This window comes from Triplophysa rosa, unplaced genomic scaffold (assembly GCF_024868665.1).
Source record: "Triplophysa rosa unplaced genomic scaffold, Trosa_1v2 scaffold159_ERROPOS166867, whole genome shotgun sequence".
Lineage (NCBI taxonomy): Eukaryota > Metazoa > Chordata > Actinopteri > Cypriniformes > Nemacheilidae > Triplophysa > Triplophysa rosa.
In genome coordinates this window covers 118893-139116 of record NW_026634162.1, presented here as the reverse complement: position 1 = coordinate 139116, position 20224 = coordinate 118893, and the positions used below count along the sequence as shown (strand labels likewise).

Below are 20224 nucleotides of genomic sequence, written 5' to 3'. Positions count from 1 at the left end.
TCTCACCCGTTCGTCAGCTTGTTGTGTGGTTGTTTGTCAGTTGCCCGCTTGCCGACTGCACGGTCACTGAGTACAGCTGACCAGGTAACAGGTTGTGGAACTCTGTCTGTGTGATGTGTTTAGGAACATTTCTGATGTGCTGCACATGTGTCCCCTGAGAAAGAGAGACGGAATAGAAGTCCAAGTCTCCGTCGACAGAGGACCAGGATGCCGTGAGACCACCATCCCCAGGGCCAACAGTGAGATTAAGATTTTGAATTTGACTGGGAACTGTGTGGCATGAGAGAAAAAAAGACAGGAAAATGTTATTCCACCAAGATAACAAATTGTTGCAGCCCAAATCCGGCCCACACCTTACTCCCCATACCACCTCATCTGGCCCTAAGGAATGTTCATATAACAAACTTTTGTTATCTGGGTGGTATTTCAGGTTGTAGTTGTGTTTCTCTGGGTAAATTGATTTTTTTTTTCAGTTTTTGTTGATCTTTCCTGCAGTGATTCTGTTTGTTAACAGCAGATGTTCATCACTAATGACTCAATCATCACTATAATAATAGTGAAACTCAATACAAATTCTGTCAAACAGGAGCACAGAAAGGTGTTGGTTTTGGTATAAATCTGGGCCAGAATTGAAATGAACTGTTGTTTATATTTGGGCCAGCTCTGCTTTGTTTTGTTTTTTTGACATGTGGCATAGCTTTGGCATGCCTGGGGCCCAAATCTGGCAAACAGGAGCGAGCCACCCAAGGGCTGTCATTCCACGCGCGGTATGTGGGCCAGATTTGGCCCGTAACAATTTGCTGGTTTGGTTGCTATCTGGGCAGTTTCAATGTTCAATTGTGCAGTGCTTTCTACCATAAGGGCTTTCCATCACCTGTACGTCCTTCGGTGATCTCAGCACGCTGGAATGAGCCGCTGTGAGTGGACAACACAATCTTGTAGAGTCGACCAGGTGTGAGCTCAGAGAACATGCGTTCCCTAACTGTGCTGCTCAGATTCACAGCTGGTAACACTTGTGTGTCATTGAAAAAGATCTGGACCTCATAGTTCTCAACATCACCTGGAGCAGGAGACCAAGTCACCCTCAGAAACGTAGTTCCTCTATCCAGCAAGGACAAATTACCCACAGCACCGGGAACTGAAATATACAAGTAAAGACAACTGAACATAGTTTGATAACAGCACCCCTTGTGGTGATTTTTGGAAGTTGTTAAATAGCAGTGACAAGCCATTGTACCCCTAAAGGTACAAATCTGCCACGTTTTTTCTGACAGTGTATGAGCACAGTATATTAAACACAGCACTTAGTTAACGCAAAAATTCACACTCAAAATAAATATTCTGCTATAATTTGTTCACCATCATGTCGGACACAATCTGTGTGACCTTTAACACTTAAATTTCTTTACAATTTAGGTCAACCGAGTCCAATGGAGGTAACCAATATCCTTTAAAATATTTTTTGTGTTCGGCAGACTAGTCATATTAGGGTGAGAAAATGACAAAAAAACGTTTTGTTTACTATCCCTTTAAAATTTATTGTATTTCAACAGTAGGTGGCCACATTTACATTTAATGATCAGTGAATTGTTTTAATGTAAACAGTGCTACATGGCCTAGATTCTATAGTTAGGGTCATATTTGATATTTTTTAACCACAGATGCAGAAAATTCCACTGTATTTACATAAAATGTTAATAACGTTTTCATGGATAAAATTACATTTTAAAATCCACTCCCTGGACTCTGCACCCACCTCTAGCTCTGAATGTAAATAAGTAAGACTCAAAAATCAACACAATCTCACAGAAATGCATAACTAGTTTATAAGGCGGCTAATTTCTGAATTCAAATAATTGTATTTGTATGTTTTAGTACGAATTGCATTCAGCCCAGTGACGTTAGGTTTAGGGAGGAGGTCAGAGGAATTTCTAATAATTTTACTTTTTTGTACAAATTACATTGTACACATTTTTATGAATTAGCCACCAGGTAAAGCAGTTACGAATTCATGTGAGATCAGGTTGTAAAAATATATTTTAAAAATAGACATAGCGTTCCCAGATAGCAACCAAACCAGCAAATTGTTGAGACCCACACATTACTCACCATACCACCTCATCTGGGCCACATACCGCGTTGAATGACAGCCCTTATGCGGCCCGCTCCTGTTTGCCAGATTTGGGCCGCAGGCATGCCAAAGCTATGCCAAATGTCAAAAAATAAATCAAATAAAGCAGAGCTGACCCAAATATAAACAACAGTTCATTTCAATTCTGGCCCAGATTTATCCCACAACCAACACCTTTATGTGCTCCTGTTTGACAGAATTTGTATTGAGTTTCATTAATATTATAGTGATGATCGAGTCATTGGTAATGAAAATCTGCTGTTAACAATCAGAATCAGTTTGCTGATTGTCACCATTGTTGAGATTCATTCACTGATTCTTGATGTCTGTGTCTAAATTCTGCTTTTTGTTTAAATATTTAGTTGTTTCTGTTCTCAAAAATCTTTCTAGACAGTAATCAAACTACAAACAAACTTTCTAGACTATCAAATTCCCACTTATTATAATGTTATTTAGGATCAGCAGCACAGCAATTTATTCAATTTTAAAGGTGATAATAATCTCAATGACCACCAACAAACACCATTTGACTAGATTAGATTAGATTAGATTATCTCTTACATTACCATAACAAATATACTTTCAAAGCACATAGTTACAGCGCATCAAAAGAGTAAATGTTAAGGGTCAAGAGCCCAACTCAAAGGAAACACTGATCACCATGATGGTGACTTTTGTCAGCTGGGAACCTTCTTAAAACATAAAAAACTGACATTTTGAATATTTTAAAATGTGAAAAACCTCTAAGGAACGTTCTTATAACAAACTTTTGTTAGCTGAGTTGTATTTCTGGTTGTAGTTGTTGTGTTTCTCTGGGTAAATTGATTTTTTTTCAGTTTTTGTTGATCTTTTCTGCAGTGATTCTGTTTGTTAACAGCAGATGTTCATCACTAATGACTCAATCATCACTATAATAATAATGAAACTCAATAAAAATTCTGTCAAACAGGAGCACAGAAAGGTGTTGGTTTTGAGATAAATCTGGGCCAGAATTGAAATGAACTGTTGTTTATATTTGGCTCAGCTCTGCTTTATTTGATTTAAATTTTTTTTTACATTTGGCATAGCTTTGGCATGCCTTGGGCCCAAATCTGGCAAACAGGAGTGGGCTGCCCAAGGGCCCTCATTCAGCGTGGTATGTCGGCCAGATGAGGTGGTATAAGGAGTAAGGAGTGGGCCGGAACAATTTGCTATCTGGGTTTCTTTTTAGTAGTTTATCTCAAAATGGAGAATAACATACAATACAATTATTCTGATCTGTGAAGTAATTGGTGACAAATTTGGCAATTAAAATCAATTAGCAATTTGTGAATACTTGTTATTTATTTTAAAACGGTTAGTTGTGGTATTTTATTCTGACATAAAACACCTGATTCAACTCATCAGCTTGTTAGTGTGTTCATTAACGAGACATTTCAAACGTTCTAAGGGACACTGATGAGTTGAATCAGGTGTTTTATATAGAGAGAGAAACATCTAAAACATTCGGGAGGGTGCCATTGGGGTTAGGTGACTGGTCGAACTTTGAGTTTAATTTCTATTTGATTTGAAAAAAATTCTAATATTATTTCTTAAATAAAAAATTTAGTTTTAATTAAATCTAAATCTGTTTGTTTATATCAAAAATAGAATTTAAATTAATTTCCTTTTTTCAACAAGAAAAATCTACTTTGTATCAGGTTTTATATAATAGTTTTTATATACATAGAAAATATTATGTAGGGCAAGTTATTGTTTTTTTTATCAGTTCAAGTTATATAACCTTATATGTGAACCATTACCCTATTTTTTTAAGAGAATGAATGTAAAAAAATTCAGTGTGAAATTCCCCAAAACATACTGTACATAAAGTATCACTGTTCCGCTGTATTTTCCTGCATCCATATTGTTTTGTTGTTTCTGTTTCTAAGGAACCACATTGTTTGGCGAAGCAAAAATATTATTAAATTAATTTGATAGGATTTTTTTAAATAATACCTTTACAATCCAGTCTGAATGGTTTAATATATCAAGATGATGTTATTAACATGTTCACGTGAAGTCACTCACATGTTCGGCCATCTATAGAAACAGAAGCGTTATATAATCCACTCCAGGTGGTGATAGTCACTGTATAGAGTCGTCCTGGAACAAGATCACTGAACACACACTCGCTCTGAGTCCTACTGAGGTTCTGGCTTTGAAGAAGTGTGCTGTTATACTCGATCATCACTTCATAATGGTCATAATCCCCAGAGGCTTGATTCCAGTAAACCTTTAGGAAGTCATCTCTCGCCGAGTGGATGGCTGTGGGATTCTGCACTGTGGATGGCTCTTGATAAAGAAGTCATATAACATCAGTAAGGCTGATATAATATTCAGAATGTCTGGAAAGAAAATCCTGAACATCAACATTTTTAAGAAGCCACACATCTATCTCATTCTTAACAAAAAATGACTATTTACTGTAAAATCAAAAGAAATTAATTTGAAAAGGTTTGCAATTAAGTTATATATAACACGAGAATCCCAATAAATCTAAATAAATAATTCTTCTCAGAATCTCATACAAAGAATTTCCTACTTGTTCTCCCCTGTAAAACTGTTTGGTTCCTAAAGCTGCCGCTGTGTGAAGTGATGAAGATTGTGTACAGTCGACCGGAAACAAGACTGCCGAACGCACAATCTCTTGTGGCTTTAGATACAGTAAGAGTGTGTACTATTTTCTCCTGGTCTTTCAGCATCACCATGTAACTGTCCACATCTCCCTCAGCAGGCTTCCATGACACATTCAGAGAGTCTGGACTGTTATTTGTTACCGTGACAACAGAAACAGCAGCAGGCACTGAAAAACAAAGTTTTAAAAACCATTACCATTACTTGATGTAGTGTTTTTTTTACTTTCTGTAATTTAAGTTTTTATATTTTTCTTTTATAAAACTGTTTGGTCTAATGGCTGTTTAATTTACAGCCTAAATCTCAGCCATGATGATATAGAGGTGCACATATTTTCATGTATTCTCTCCTCTTAATATGCATTCAGTAAACTTTTTATATTTGTATCTTTTTGTATTATTAGTATACATTATTATTTGCTATTGAGTACTGCAGGGATGACGTATTTTTGTACTGTAAAGCGTCACAACAAAACATGAACGATCATCAGCATTGTGAATCGTTAAAATTGTTTTACATTTTCATTATTTTTAAATGCATGTATGTTTATAATACTACACTTTATTATATTACCTTTTTATCAAATTACAAAAAAATTGTTCACCCTAATGCTAGGATGTTTCTTATACAGCATCCGGTGGATGAGTTTTGTTGGCAAAATCTGTTGAAATATATCACATCATGTGATCTGGACTTGGACTATATTTCTCATCTGATATGCTTAGTGTACAGTACCCAATCAACACATGATGTCACACCATTTTCATACTGTCACAGTGTGAATAATATGACAATATACAGAGGCAAAGGTCAAGACCACAACTAAAGAAAACACTCATCTCAATAATGGTGACTTAACATTAATTTTCTAAATGACAGAATGAAATGTTCCTCAAACATTTACTTAACCAAGAAACGTTCCTAAAACATTACAAATGTCAATGTTTTTAGAACAAACTTTTATTAGCTGGAATGTTCCTTCATCTCGAAGTGAAGGCATTACAGATTTGCCAAAAGCTGTGTGCATTCTCTTTGGACATGCTTAAAGGCTTTTAAAGGCTTGCCTCAAGTTTCAATGGTCATACTCAATAGAAGTGATTACAAAAAAAGGAATAATATGTACTAATGATTTTCAGTAAGCATTACTAATGGAAACTTGACTTACCAACTTAAAATGATATATAAATTCAACTAAACATGTTTAGTTTCAACCTGTGTAAAAACTAAAATAGTTTAGTGCAACGGTTTCCTCACAAATTTCTAGTAAAGTCAACAATTTGGGTTAAGAGTGTACTATCACACAAATGGACAGTGTTCTCATCAACATTCACCCATGATTTCGCTCAAAAAAATGTTTTCTCAACATGAAATTAACATGTAGCAAGAACATAAATGAATCAAGTAAACTCAACATGAAATTAACATATAGAGAGAACATGAGTGAAACATGTAAACTCAACATTAAATTAACATTTAGAAGAGCAAATCACCATTATTGTGATCAGTGTTTGCTTTAGTTGGGCTCTTGATTCGTCTTTTAACGTCCGATCTTCTTTGCCTATTGAAAATGTCTTGTTATATATTTGTTACTGCAAAAAAAAAATGAGGGTCCAGCAGAATCCAGTGTAGTCATTGTGAAGTTACTGGGGTTGATATGCTGTTCATGAGATTGTTGTGTTACTGTTAACAATATATTGTTGAATCAATTAGACATGAAGAATCAGTGTAGGAATCTCAACAATGGTGACAATCAACAAAAGAACGCTTCATGCTGCAATGCATGCTGGGTAACATCATAGTACAAACTAATTCATGACTCCCAGCATGCATTGCAGTTGATCTGTTTATCTGAATTAGTTTGATGATTGTCACCATTGTTGAGATTCATACACCGATTCTTCATGTCTGACTGATTCAGAAAAGTAACAATTTTGTGAAAATAATTTTGTTTAAATAATTGATCCTGTTAGTCGTCAATAACACTGCTTTATACTCTTTAAGTTGTGTTATAACAACACATTCACATATTAAATACATATCACACTCATCACTCATTGTGATGAAATAACAATTATTGTCTGATCTTAGTTTTCTTTGCCCCAACATATGTGTTAGACAGTAAAGAAAACTTCATGTTAAACTCAAGAGTCAAGAGCCCAACTAAAGCAAACACTGATCACAATAATGGTGATTTGTTTCAACATTAATTGCAGGTGCAAAAGTGATATTGATTCAATGCAACTAACATTGACCAATCAGCTATTTTTTAACATTGATTCAATGATTGCTTGCTGTCTGGGTATCCATGTGGAAAGGTAAAATATGTGTACCTTTGAGGGTACTGCCCCAGTGACAAGCCATTGTACCTCTAAAGGTACAAATCTGACACATTTTTTCTGACAGTGTAGTGTGGACACATAGACACCCAGCAGTGTTCATTTAACACTGGCCAATTTGCTGTGTAATATTATGTTATCATATTATAATCAGTAAGAGATAAACAAGATATGTCTGCTATATAATATGCATAGATTTTCAATCTTATAAAAATACATGCGGTATGTACAATATGTACATTGTAGTGTATATAATATGCAATACAATATAGCAAATTAAATATATATAGTATATATTATATCTTTTTATACCTGTGCGACATTCAGCCTCTGCGTATTTGGACGTCTGTGTTCCACTAACACTAGTCACCAGTAGCTTGTATAAAGTGCCGGGACTCTGGAAGGGCAGTACAATCGATGTGGTGTTTGTTAGAACAGAAATGTTGTAGACCGCCTGCTTGTGACAGAAGAGCTGCAGATTGTAGAAATCCAGATCGCCATGTGGTCTCTCCCAGCTGGCCTTCAGGCTGTCTGTATTCCCATTGTTGCTGAGTTTCAAATGATTCACTATCAAAGGCACTGATGATAACATTTTTTGTTACATTTTTGTTGTAACATTTTTGTTATAACTGGTCATGTTTTTTAATGTTAGCTTACACTCGACTTTTAAATGTGCTGTCTATTTCTGTAAATTGACCATTTTTACCATATTTCAAAGATACGTGATTTTTTTAACAGAACACCAAAATTAGTTTTTCTTACAGTGTACTGTACATTACAGTAGTATAAAACAGTTTTTGTAGTGTAAAATGAAATATGTTCAATCTTAAATATAATCTCACCTGTTCTTCCTTCCAGTGTTGCAGAACTACGAAGATTCTGTCGGGTGGTTGTTACAATAAGGCGGTAAAGTCGTCCAGGTGTGAGAACGTTGAAGGTGCACTCTCTCATGTCACGGGTTAAGGTTCGTGTCTGAGTAAAGGTTGAGTTGTTGCCTTCGAAAAGCTGTACTATGTAGCCATCCCGTGATGCTGAACCAGATGCGTGACTCCACAGAGCACTAATGGACGTTTCATCTGAGTGACGAATGTGTAATTGTGACACTGGTGGAAAACCTACAGAAAACATAATTCATACAATGTTATACGTACAATTTGCTTTCACGGCAGTGACATTAGGTTTAGCTAAGGGAGGAACTTTAGTATCGCGTGTTTCTAATAATCATATGTTTTTGTTCAATTCACATTGTACAAATTGATATGAATTAGCCACCTCTTAAAATATTAGAAAGATCAGGTTCTAGAAAGATCAATTTGGTATAATCTCAATCTCTCACTAAAGCACAGGATCGTTTATAGTTGACATGCTGGTTTACCTATTTCCTCTTGGTAATAAACCGTAGAAGCCAGGCCTCCACTCTTCACACTGAGCGCAGCGCTGTATAATATTCCTGGCTGCAGATTTAAACCTGACAATATCATTTTTTTTGCTGTTCCATTTACTGTTTGGTTAGCTAGGATCTCACTTCCATTGGAAAGCACCACATGGATTTGATCCCATTCTCCTGAAGGTGGCGTCCAGGTGATCTTCAGCAGGCCATGCTCAGGCAGGTTCTCCATGAAAACATCTGACACCTTCCCTGGAGCTGCAATATTAATTGTGTAAAGTATGTAAAACATACATGACCAAATCTACTAATATTATATATTATCTCACATAAATGAGTACACACCTCACATTTTTATACAATGTGAAGTACAGCTTGTATAACAGTGTAAATTTGCTGCCCCCTCAAAATAACTCAACACACAGCCATTAATGTCTAAACCGCTGGCAACAAAAGTGAGTACACCCCTAAGTGAAAATATCCAAATTGGGCCCAATTAGCCATTTTCCCTCCCCGGTGTCATGTGATTCGATAGTGTTACAAGGTCTCAGGTGTGAATGGGGAGCAGGTGTGTTAAATTTGGTGTTATCACTCTCAATCTCTCATACTGGTCACTGGAAGTTCAACATGGCACCTCATGGCAAATAACTCTCTGAGAATCTGAAAAAAAGACTTGTTGCTCTACATAAAGATGGCCTAGGCTATAAGAATATTGCCAAGATCCTAAAACTGAGCTGCAGCACGGTGGCCAAGACCACAGCAGTTTAACAAGACAAGTTCCGCTCAGAACAGGCCTCGCCATGGTTGACCAAAGAAGTTGAGTTCACGTGGTCAGAGTCATATCCAAAGGTTGTCTTTGGGAAATACAGGTGCTGGTCATATAATTAGAATATCATCAAAAAGTTGATTTATTTCACTAATTCCATTCAAAAAGTGAAACTTGTATATTATATGTGACCCTGGACAACAAAACCAGTCTTATGGGTCAATTTTTCGAAATTGAGATTTTTACATAATCTGAAAGCGGAATAAATAAACTTTCTATAGATATATGAGTTGTTAGAATAGGACAATATCTGGCTGAGATACAACCGTTTAAAACTCTGGAATCTGAGAGCGCAAAAAAATCAAAATATTGAGAAAATTGCCTTTGAAGTTGTTAATCAGGGGCACTGTGGCAGACCATCCACTCACAAAAATAAAGTTTTTATATATTTAAGGTAGGAAATTTACAAAATATCTTCATGGAACATGATCTTTACTTAATACAAGATTTTTGGCATAAAAGAAAAATCGATCATTTTGACCCACACAATGTATTTTTGTCTTTTACTAAAAATGTTCCCGTGCTACTTAAGACTGGTTTTGTGATCCAGGGTCACATATTACATTACATTTGAACAGACGACATACTGTTACTTTCACATGTTNTTCAATTTTCTTTTAATTTGATGATTATAACTGACAACTAATGAAAATCCCAAATTCAGTATCTCAGAAAATTAGAATATTACTTAAGACCAATACAAAGAAAGGATTTTTAGAAATCTTGGCAACTGAAAAGTATGAACATGAAAAGTATGAGCATGTACAGCACTCAATACTTAGTTGGGGCTCCTTTTGCCTGAATTACTGCAGCAATGCGGCGTGGCATGGAGTCGATCAGTCTGTGGCACTGCTCAGGTGTTATGAGAGCCCAGGTTGCTCTGATAGTGGCCTTCAGCTCTTCTGCATTGTTGGGTCTGGCATATCGCATCTTCCTCTTCACAATACCCCATAGATTTTCTATGGGGTTAAGGTCAGGCGAGTTTGCTGGCCAATTAAGAACAGGGATACCATGGTCCTGGCCAATTAAGAACAGGGATAAGGTCAATAAAGTCCCTTAAACAGGTAAATGGGTTTGAGGTTTGGACCAACTGGTCGATCGCCTGCCTTTGGTTGGACCAAGAATGTATATGTTTGTTTAATGGGAAAGATGAAAAATCTGTGTTTCGAGACTTTCTCGTCATAATGGAGTGGTTCAGCAAGCAGGTAGCACTGTGGCTATCTATATTGGAATTGGTTATTGTTTTATACGGAGGAGGGGTACGTTGTTTATCGATTGGGAGTAGAATGGTTGGTGCAGCAGAGCCCTTATATCTTCGTTCACCCGTAGAGATTAAGACGCTTAGGAAGTTTAATGGATTGTTATTCACCTGCGTGTGGTGCAAAACCAGGTGTGGTGTCGTCAACAAACTCAATTTCTTTCAATTAGTGGTGTTAGTCTTGGGAGATCTAAAAACTTGGACTTCGATGGCAAGGGAAATTGGAATGAGCTTGAGAGTTCATTTTCGATGTATCTTATCCAGTGATGGTGGGAGTCCATTGTGAGCGCTTATCTAGGTAGTTGGTTAAAGAGAGAGACAGGACCGGGTATCCGCATTTATGTGTCATCTGATGGTTACGCCAAGTCCGCTGGAATGGTGTGTTAATGTAAGGTTTGACTATACGTCGGGTAGTTTGGGAAAGGTCGAGAGTAGCGCCGAGAGCCTCATAATAGTACGGCCGAACATATTGCTTCTGGTTAGCTTTGGCGGTGTGGTGTGGATGTCGATATAGACAAGTGAAGTTGGCTGTGTCGTGACTGCATCTTATTAGATGGTGAGTAATATTTTAGCACAGGTTTTATAATAAAGTCTTGTAGTAGTCTAGAACATATGAGGTTTTGGTCACTGTGGACAGATCTGTTGTGTCGACTTGTTGGTAGAGGTGCTTTCGAGAAGAGGTCTACCAATGTTCTGATTCGAGGTGACCAGATTATGAAAGAAGGAATGTCGCATTTCAGAGATACTCCAAAAATCCCGTGTGCGATGCCTTCGAAGCTAATTTAAATGATTAGTTATGTAACATGATAGTAGTGATTGCATTGCTGCGTGTAAGCGAGTTGCTTCTGCACTTTGATAGACTAGCTAAAGGAGTTCCTTCCTTCTTTGTTCGGGTTACGGTGGACTGATATCTGCGTTATGTAAGTCAACACTTTAATCTTGAGACTATTAAATGAAGATATTGTCTCACTGCCCGGTTCGGTCTTGATCTGTAATGTTAGCTGAGTGAGTACACTGTAACGGATTAGAGTAGTATGAGACTGAACCCTGCCAGCGTATAAATAGAGTTGGGTAGATTTCATTGCACCGTGGGCTGTTGTGTATTACTGAGGGCACGTGCTGGAGACGGCCGAAGGTGTGGTTAGTAATCGCGTGTGATGTGATATCCAGAGGATCTCGCCCCTAGTCGACATTCGGATGGTTACTGATGATCTGACTTGTAATAGAACTAGCTATGTGTCTATCTTGGTTTGTAAATTTGGAGGTAACACTTGGAGTATAGTGTGTGGATTCGACGTAGACTTCTAAGTGAGGATTCGCAGGTTAGCGCAAGAGGTGTCTGTATTTAAGTAAGGATACCGGGGAAAATTCCTGTGTTGCTATCGGCCTAGGATACATGTTGCGAGGCCTTGCCAATGACTGCGTTAAACACATGTTCGTCATAAATTAACCAAAAAAATTCATTTCACTGTCAAAACTTCATATCGGTGAGAGCTTGACTCCTTGATGGATTAACGGGTTCGTATGTTCGTAACTGTCCGAGCGCGTTCAAAGGAGAATTCAATGTATTCTAGATACGATGCTAGTACACTTAGCCCTAATAGCTGTGTTTAATAGGGACATTGGCGGGTTATAATCCAGAACAAGAACGTAAAAATATCTGTGACTACATTGAAAACTGGGTGTTTGTCTGGAGGACTGGAAAAATACGTATGTTTGTATGTGAGCTGCAGGATCAGTTTAGGATGAGTCTAATCAGAAGGGTTTCACTGCGCCTGGGCTAAAGACAAAAAGGACTGGACTGCTGCTGAGTGGTCCAAAGTTATGTTCTCTGATGAAAGTAAATTTTGCATTTCCTTTGGAAATCAGGGTCCCAGAGTCTGGAGGAAGAGAGGAGAGGCACAGAATCCACGTTGCTTGAGGTCCAGTGTAAAGTTTCCACAGTCAGTGATGGTTTGGGGTGCCATGTCATCTGCTGGTGTTGGTCCACTGTGTTTTCTGAGGTCCAAGGTCAACGCAGCCGTATACCAGGAAGTTTTAGAGCACTTCATGCTTCCTGCTGCTGACCAACTTTATGGAGATGCAGATTTCATTTTCCAACAGGACTTGGCACCTGCACACAGTGCCAAAGCTACCAGTACCTGGTTTAAGGACCATGGTATCCCTGTTCTTAATTGGCCAGCAAACTCGCCTGACCTTAACCCCATAGAAAATCTATGGGGTATTGTGAAGAGGAAGATGCGATATGCCAGACCCAACAATGCAGAAGAGCTGAAGGCCACTATCAGAGCAACCTGGCCTCTCATAACACCTGAGCAGTGCCACAGACTGATCGACTCCATGCCACGCCGCATTGCTGCAGTAATTCAGGCAAAAGGAGCCCCAACTAAGTATTGAGTGCTGTACATGCTCATACTTTTCATGTTCATACTTTTCAGTTGGCCAAGATTTCTAAAAATCCTTTCTTTGTATTGGTCTTAAGTAATATTCTAATTTTCTGAGATACTGAATTTGGGATTTTCATTAGTTGTCAGTTATAATCATCAAATTAAAAGAAATAAACATTTGAAATATATCAGTCTGTGTGTAATGAATGAATATAATATACAAGTTTCACTTTTTGAATGGAATTAGTGAAATAAATCAACTTTTTGATGATATTGTAATTATATGACCAGCACCTGTAGATGTATGAGTGCTGCCAACATTGCTCTAGAGGTTGAAGGGGTAGGGGGTCAGCCTGTCAGTGCTCAGACCATATGCCGCACACTGCATCAAATTGGTCTGCATAGCTGTCATCCCAGATGGAAGCCTCTTCTAAAGATGATGCACAAGAAAGCCCGCACATTGTTTGCTGAAGACAAGCAGACTAAGGATATGGATTACTGGAACTATGTCCTATGGTCTGATGAGACCAAGATAAACTTATTTGGTTCAGATGGTGCCAAGCGTGTGCGGCGGCAACCAGGTGTAGATTACAAAGACAAGTGTGTCTTGCCTACTAGGGGTGCAACGGATCAAAAAACTCACGGTTCGGATCGTTTCTCGGATCAGAGTCACGGATCGGATAATTTTTCGGATCAGCAAAAAAAAAAAAAAAGACAAGACAAATAAACATAAGTTTTGTCTTTTTGTTTATTAACACTTTTAAATTATTAAATTAAAATATATAAAATCAACTTTGCAATCTTTTCGCTGAAGTGGGTGCGCGACGGGATGTAACGTGGCTCAAGCACTTTCAGCATGTGTTTAAAGCCCTCGTTTTGCACAACCGAATATGGCCTCATGTCGGCACCTATAAACACACCGATAGCGTTTGTGATGGCTTTAGCCAGGTCTGATTGTGCAACAAGGGGCTGCTTAAATGCCGCGGTGATAAGCGGTTGTTGAGCAGACTTCGTTTTCACTCCTGTCAGTGAAACACCGGGGTGATGTCGCTTCAAATGCGTGGCCATGCTTGATGTGTTTCCACTGTCATATGTCTTTCTTGTGCCACAGTGCCTACACACCGTCACGGTTTTATCCACTAACCTCTTTCCTTCATCATTATATTTGACAGGGAAGCCAAAATGCTCCCATACAGGGGATTTAAATGACGTGGGGCGTTCAAGCTCCTCCGTTCCTCCGCTCGCCATGACCACGCTGTGTGTGGACTGAACATGCGCACAACGTTTTTTTTCATAAATCAATCCGCGGATCACGTGTGTGCCGAACCAAAGATATTGATCCGAACGGATCACGGATCAATGATGATCCGTTGCACCACTATTGCCTACAGTCAAGCATGGTGGTGGGAGTGTCATGGTCTGGGGCTGCATGAGTGCTGCCGGCACTGGGGAGCTACAGTTCATTGAGGGAACCATGAATGCCAACATTTATAATCAGCAGCCATATCACCCTATAGCCCAAGACTGGTTGCCCACTGGAGCTAAACAGGGCTGAGCCTGGTCAGTACCTGGATGGGAGACCTGCTGGGAAAACTAGGTTGCTGCTGGAAGAGGTGTTATTGAGGCCAGCAGGGGGTGCTCAGCCTGTGGTCTGTGTGGGTCCTAATGCCCCAGTATAGTGACGGGGACACTACACTGTCAAAAAACACCATTCTTCAGATGAGACGTTAAACCGACGTCCTGACTCTCTGTGGTCATTACAAATCCCACGATATCCTTTGATTCATAGAAGGGGTGTAATCCTTGTATCCTGGCCAAATTTGCCCATTCACCTCTAAACATCATGGCATCCTAATCATCCCCATGTATACCAATTGGCTTGGTTAAAAAACTGTCTCTTCTCCACCAATAAGCTGGTGTGTGGTGGGCGTTCTGGCACAATATGGCTGCCGTCGCATCATCCAGGTGGATGCTGCACATTGGTGGTGGTAGAGGAGATTCCCCTTTCCATGTAAAAGCGTTTTGAGTGCCCAGGCAGAAAAGCGCTATATAAATGTAATGAATTATTATTATTATTATTTACTGTGACATACTGAAGCAGAGCATGATCCCCTCCCTTCAGAGACTGGACCGCAGAGCAGTATTCCAACATGATAACGACCCCAAACACACCTCCACACTGTCAGAAAAAATGTGCCAAATTTGTACCTTTAGGGGTGCAATGGCTTGTCACTGGGGCAGTACCCTCAAAGGTACGCATACAGTATTGTACCTTTCCACATGGATACCCAGACAGCAAGCAATCATTGAATCAATGTCAATGAGCATATGTGGGGCATCCTCAAATGGAAGGTGGAGGAGTGCAAGGTCTGTAACATCCACCAGCTAACATAAATTTGTTAGAAGAATATTCCTTAGAGGTTTTTCAAGTTTTTTTAAGAACTTTTTAAAAACATACAAAATGTCCAGTTTTTATGTTTTAATAAAGTTCTCAGCTAGCAAAAGTCACCATCATGGTGATCAGTGTTTCTTTGAGTTGGTGTCTTTTCCCTTGACTCTCATGTGTGAGAATATTTGGTGTGTTTTATTTGTGTGAATAGATGTACTGTTGTTATGGCAATGCGATGAGAATCTAAACAAATGGAGTTTGTTGGTGGACATTAAAAACGCCATGATGTTTTATTGATTGTCAACATTGTTGAGATTCATACCCTGATTCTTGATGTCTGTGTTTGTCTATACTCTCCTGTTATTTTTTTTGCAGCATTAATATTTCTCAAAACTTTATAGACATCAAAGTGCAAATAAAACTCCAGGATTTAACAACTTTATTTTTAGGTTTGACAGCACAGCACTCAAACCATATGAAATCAATTATTCCAACCTTCAGATGATAGTGATTTTAATGACCACCAACAAATTCCATTGGATTAGAACCTCCTCGCATTGCCTTAACAACAGTACATCACATGCACACTTTTACAACACGCCAAAAATCTAACACTTATCATCAAGGTACAAGCACACAACTCAAGGAAACACTGATCACCATGATGGTGACTTTTTTTAGCAGGGTACGTTCTTAAAACATTAAAAAATGGACATTTTGTATGTTTTTAAAACGTTTTCAAAAACATGAAAAACCTCAAAGGAACGTTCTTATAACAAACTTTTGTTAGCTGGGATATGTCTAGGGCTGCAACAACTAATCGATAAAATCGATAATAATCAATAATGAAATTCGTTGTCAACGAATTTCATTATCGATTAGTTGGTCTGTGGCATCACTTGCGAGCTGCACAGTTACAAATCAAGCGCGTCTTCTTCCCTTTTAAAATTACCGTTTTAAATGTGTCTCTCCGTGCAGCATGAGCTGCGCAGTTTTAAATGTCAGACGTGGTTCTCCGTGGATGCGTCTCTTCGTGCAGCGTGAGATGCGCAGTTTTAAAGTCACACGTGTCTCTCCGTGCTGCACGAGGTGAGCAGTTTGAAAGTCACATGTGTCTCTCCGTGCTGCACGAGGTGCGCAGTTTGAAAGTCACACGTGTCTCTCCGTGAAGAGCGAGTTAAGCAGTTTTAAAGTCAGACGTGTCTCTCCGTGGATGCGTCTCTCCGTGCGGCACAAGTTGCACAGTTTTAAAGTCAGACATGTCTCTCGGTGAATGAGTCTCTCCGTGCAGCGCGAGGTGCGCAGTTTTAAAGTCCGACGTGTTCTGCATGCATCTCTTCAAGCTGCGCAGTTCTAGGCCAGGTTTCACAGACGAGGATTAAGGCTAGTCTCAGACTAAAAGGAATGTTTGACCTGTCATAACTGAATATAACTTGCCCAGAAATATATTAAAATACCATACAAATAAAGTGCCATTGTTTTGTCTCAAGATGCTCACCAGTAATGTATTCTTCTAAGGCATTTTCATAAAAGCGACATAAATATCTTAATTCAAATAAGGCATAGTCCTGGTTTAAGCTAAGCCATGTCTATGAAACCGGGCCTTAAAGTTTAAAGGGGGGAGGTGTTTTAAATGACAAAATTAAAGATTATATTAGTAAAACCCAATTTGTGGCGTTTGCACTTTGCAAAGTACATATTAGGCTAAATACCCTGATTTGGTGGTTTATTTAGTTCAGAGGTGGGTAACAAAGTACATTTACTTAAGTACAAATACTCAAAAAGTGTACTTCAGTACAGTACTCAAGTATTACTTTTTCTGTTTACTTTTTACTGTACTTCACTACATTTGAATGACAAATATCTCACTTTTCATGGCACAAAAAAAATATTTCCTTGGTCGACCCTCCCCTCGCTCCCACGTTTGGGAGAGACTATTGTCAGTTGTTTCTAATATGACACGCCTGAATCAACTCACCAGGTGTGTTAATTATGGAGACATTCACAACATTTTGGGAGAAGGCTAATGAGTTCAGTTGTGTATACTTTTTTCCTATCTGATTTACTTATTATAAGCAAAAGATGTAATTACATTTTATCCGATTAATCGAAAAACAATCGTCCAACTAATTGATTATCAAAATAATCGTTAGTTGCAGCCCTAGATATGTCGTCATGGAGGAGTGGAAGAGGACTCCAGTCGCAACCTGTGAAGCTCTGGTGAACTCCATGCACAAGAGGGTTAAGGCAGTGCAGGAAAATAATGGTGGCCACACAAAATAGTGACACTTTGGGCCAAATTTGGACATTTTCATGTGGCCGGGTTTATAATTACTTGTTAATCAAGACAAAACACTGACTACACATTAACTGGGGTTCTTTTATTCCCGACTACACCCAAAAGGGATGCAGCATTAAAGAAAAACTAAGTCAGGTTTAGGAGAAACAATGCCCAATTATGGACATGAGAAATTCAGCATCAGTCAATTGGTACACAAAGTATTAAGTAAAAGAAAAACAAAACAAAACAACAACAAAAACCAAGTCTGCCTGTTCAGTGGCTCAATAACAATAGTTATGTTTAACCACCCCAAATAAACAACGGTAGTGACTATAGAGAAAAGGAAAACAGAAAAATACACATCATGGAACAATCCACGTTAACAACTTCAAGACATATAAGCACATGCAGCACATCTGCAGCACTTAAAACCATACTATACTATTGCTGCTTACATATATCAGGTTAAAAGCATTCACAAATACACATTGAACACAGTTCAATTCCGTTAGAAACAGAAAAACAGATATATAAAACAAAACAAAGAAACATATCATCACAACTCACATTGCCGCATTTTCTCAAACCCGAGTGCTCACGTGGACCGCAGCTCACGTGCGAGTAAACGTGCTTCACCTCTCCCCTCTAATACAATACGAGAGTGTAATTAAGTAACTTTTTGCAACTTTACATGAACACAGACGACATATGAGTTACATGACAGTGTATATTATAACCGTAAACTGAAATAAACACTCACGCTCTTAACTTCAGACGTCTCTGAAGAGCACAATTATTGTGAAGACATCTCACACGAACTAATGAGAAAGCTGAACGGAGGTGCAAAATACGCAACAATCCACCGACCAGACCCTTAAGGCAAATCAATATACACTGATAAGTTGATATTTATCACTATTTTAACGTCTTATGAACTCTATAAACGTATTTTCTCACTACATCGAGGCCCGTTCGCTTCCCAGCTTCTTACGCTCGCATAGGCGCTCTCTCTCTCAAACACACACACACACGGAGATAATCACTTAAAGGAGCCGCCACAACTTTTCACATATTACCTTTACATGCACAGGGGATTAAAAGAGGGCAACTATACAGCTTGTGGGCTATTTTACTTTCACCCGGTTACATTCACTTAGGGGTGTACTCACTTTTGTTGCCAGCGGTTTAGACATCAATGGCTGTGTGTTGAGTTATTTTAAGGGGACAGCAAATTTACACTGTTATACAAGCTGTACACTCACTACTTTACATTGTAGCAAAGTGTCATCTCTTCAGTGTTGTCACATGATATAATAAAATATGTACTAAAATGTGAGTGGTGTATTCACTTCTGTGAGATACTGTAAAATGATTAGTGAATGTTACAAAAGCATAACACACAAACTGTTAAAACTGTATAGTATTTGGGATTGGCAGCTTCAGTCACTATTCAATTCTATAGTATAGAGAAAATTTGCCATGAACGTGAATAGTGATTGAGGTTTGAGGTTTAGAACCACGTTAACTTTTTTGTGGAAACAATACCTTTAATATTTATTTGTAGAAAGAATGCTAAAGTTTATACATAAAATTGTTTAGAAATATAAATAAATAAATATAGTGTAAAAAATGCCAACTATTTTTGAATGTTTTTTTTTTACTTGTACTGACCCCCAAAAGTTATTTTGTTATAATTTTGTTGAATCAAATAGAATGTAAAAAATCAATTAGATTAACACAGCAAATTAAGTTTTTATTTTTTTTCCTACATTTTTGGGCATACATTTGCATTTTTGATTCATGTCATGACTTCATGTTTAATATAAAATCTAGGTCTTCGAGCAAAACCAACATGTCTGATATAAAATTTGGGTCTTGGAGCAAAACCAATTAAAAATACTAAAAGACAAAACTAATATAAAGTGTAAAATGTAAAGCTAGACTCAAGTGTAAAGTATAAAGTCTACCCTTACCCGTTTTTCCTGTGGACCAGTTCTGATTAGACAGTTGTCCACTCGTGGTGTTGACCAACACCTGGTAGGACTTTCCAGGGCTTAGGCTGTCAAACATCACATTTGTTGTGTCTGAAGACAGTTTTCTCTTAACAGGAGTTGAACCAGGTGAAGTCAGACTGACAATGTAACTGTCCACATCACCAGAGGCTTTATCCCACAAAACCTTCAGGATGTTTTGGCTGCCGTTGTTCTCCACTCTGAGATTAGAAACAGCGGCAGGCACTAAACCGACAGGAGGAGGTCAGTCACTTTAATTAGTAATGTGTAAAGTCAACATACTGTATTTACATTCTTCATGTTTTCCTAAATGTTCTTAGATTTATTGTGAGACATTTATTATGGTGCATATCATCTATATAAGTAAAATATATGTGTCTAATTGACATTTAAAGTAAAAAAAATCTCAGAAAATATTTATTTAAAAATAAAATAATTGTATGTTAACGAACATGAGTACACAGCAAAACCTCCAGTGTTAAATTAACACTTTTAGTGTTTATATAATTCTCACTCAGAGTGTCAAAAAGTAAGACTGAAGCAGAGTTAAAGTTAATGAGAT

At 38.1% G+C, this 20224-nt stretch overlaps 1 protein-coding gene across 1 annotated transcript in view; it reads right to left on the bottom strand.

Annotated features, from left to right (window-relative positions):
• The window catches only part of ptprb (protein tyrosine phosphatase receptor type b), a 58361-nt gene that overhangs the window by 21209 nt on the left and 16928 nt on the right, over positions 1-20224 (bottom strand). Inside the window, 8 exon segments of the mRNA XM_057327015.1 lie at positions 7-270; positions 875-1138; positions 4181-4444; positions 4695-4955; positions 7435-7701; positions 7965-8237; positions 8498-8767; positions 19624-19887. Coding sequence (XP_057182998.1) covers positions 7-270; positions 875-1138; positions 4181-4444; positions 4695-4955; positions 7435-7701; positions 7965-8237; positions 8498-8767; positions 19624-19887 — 2127 coding nt within the window.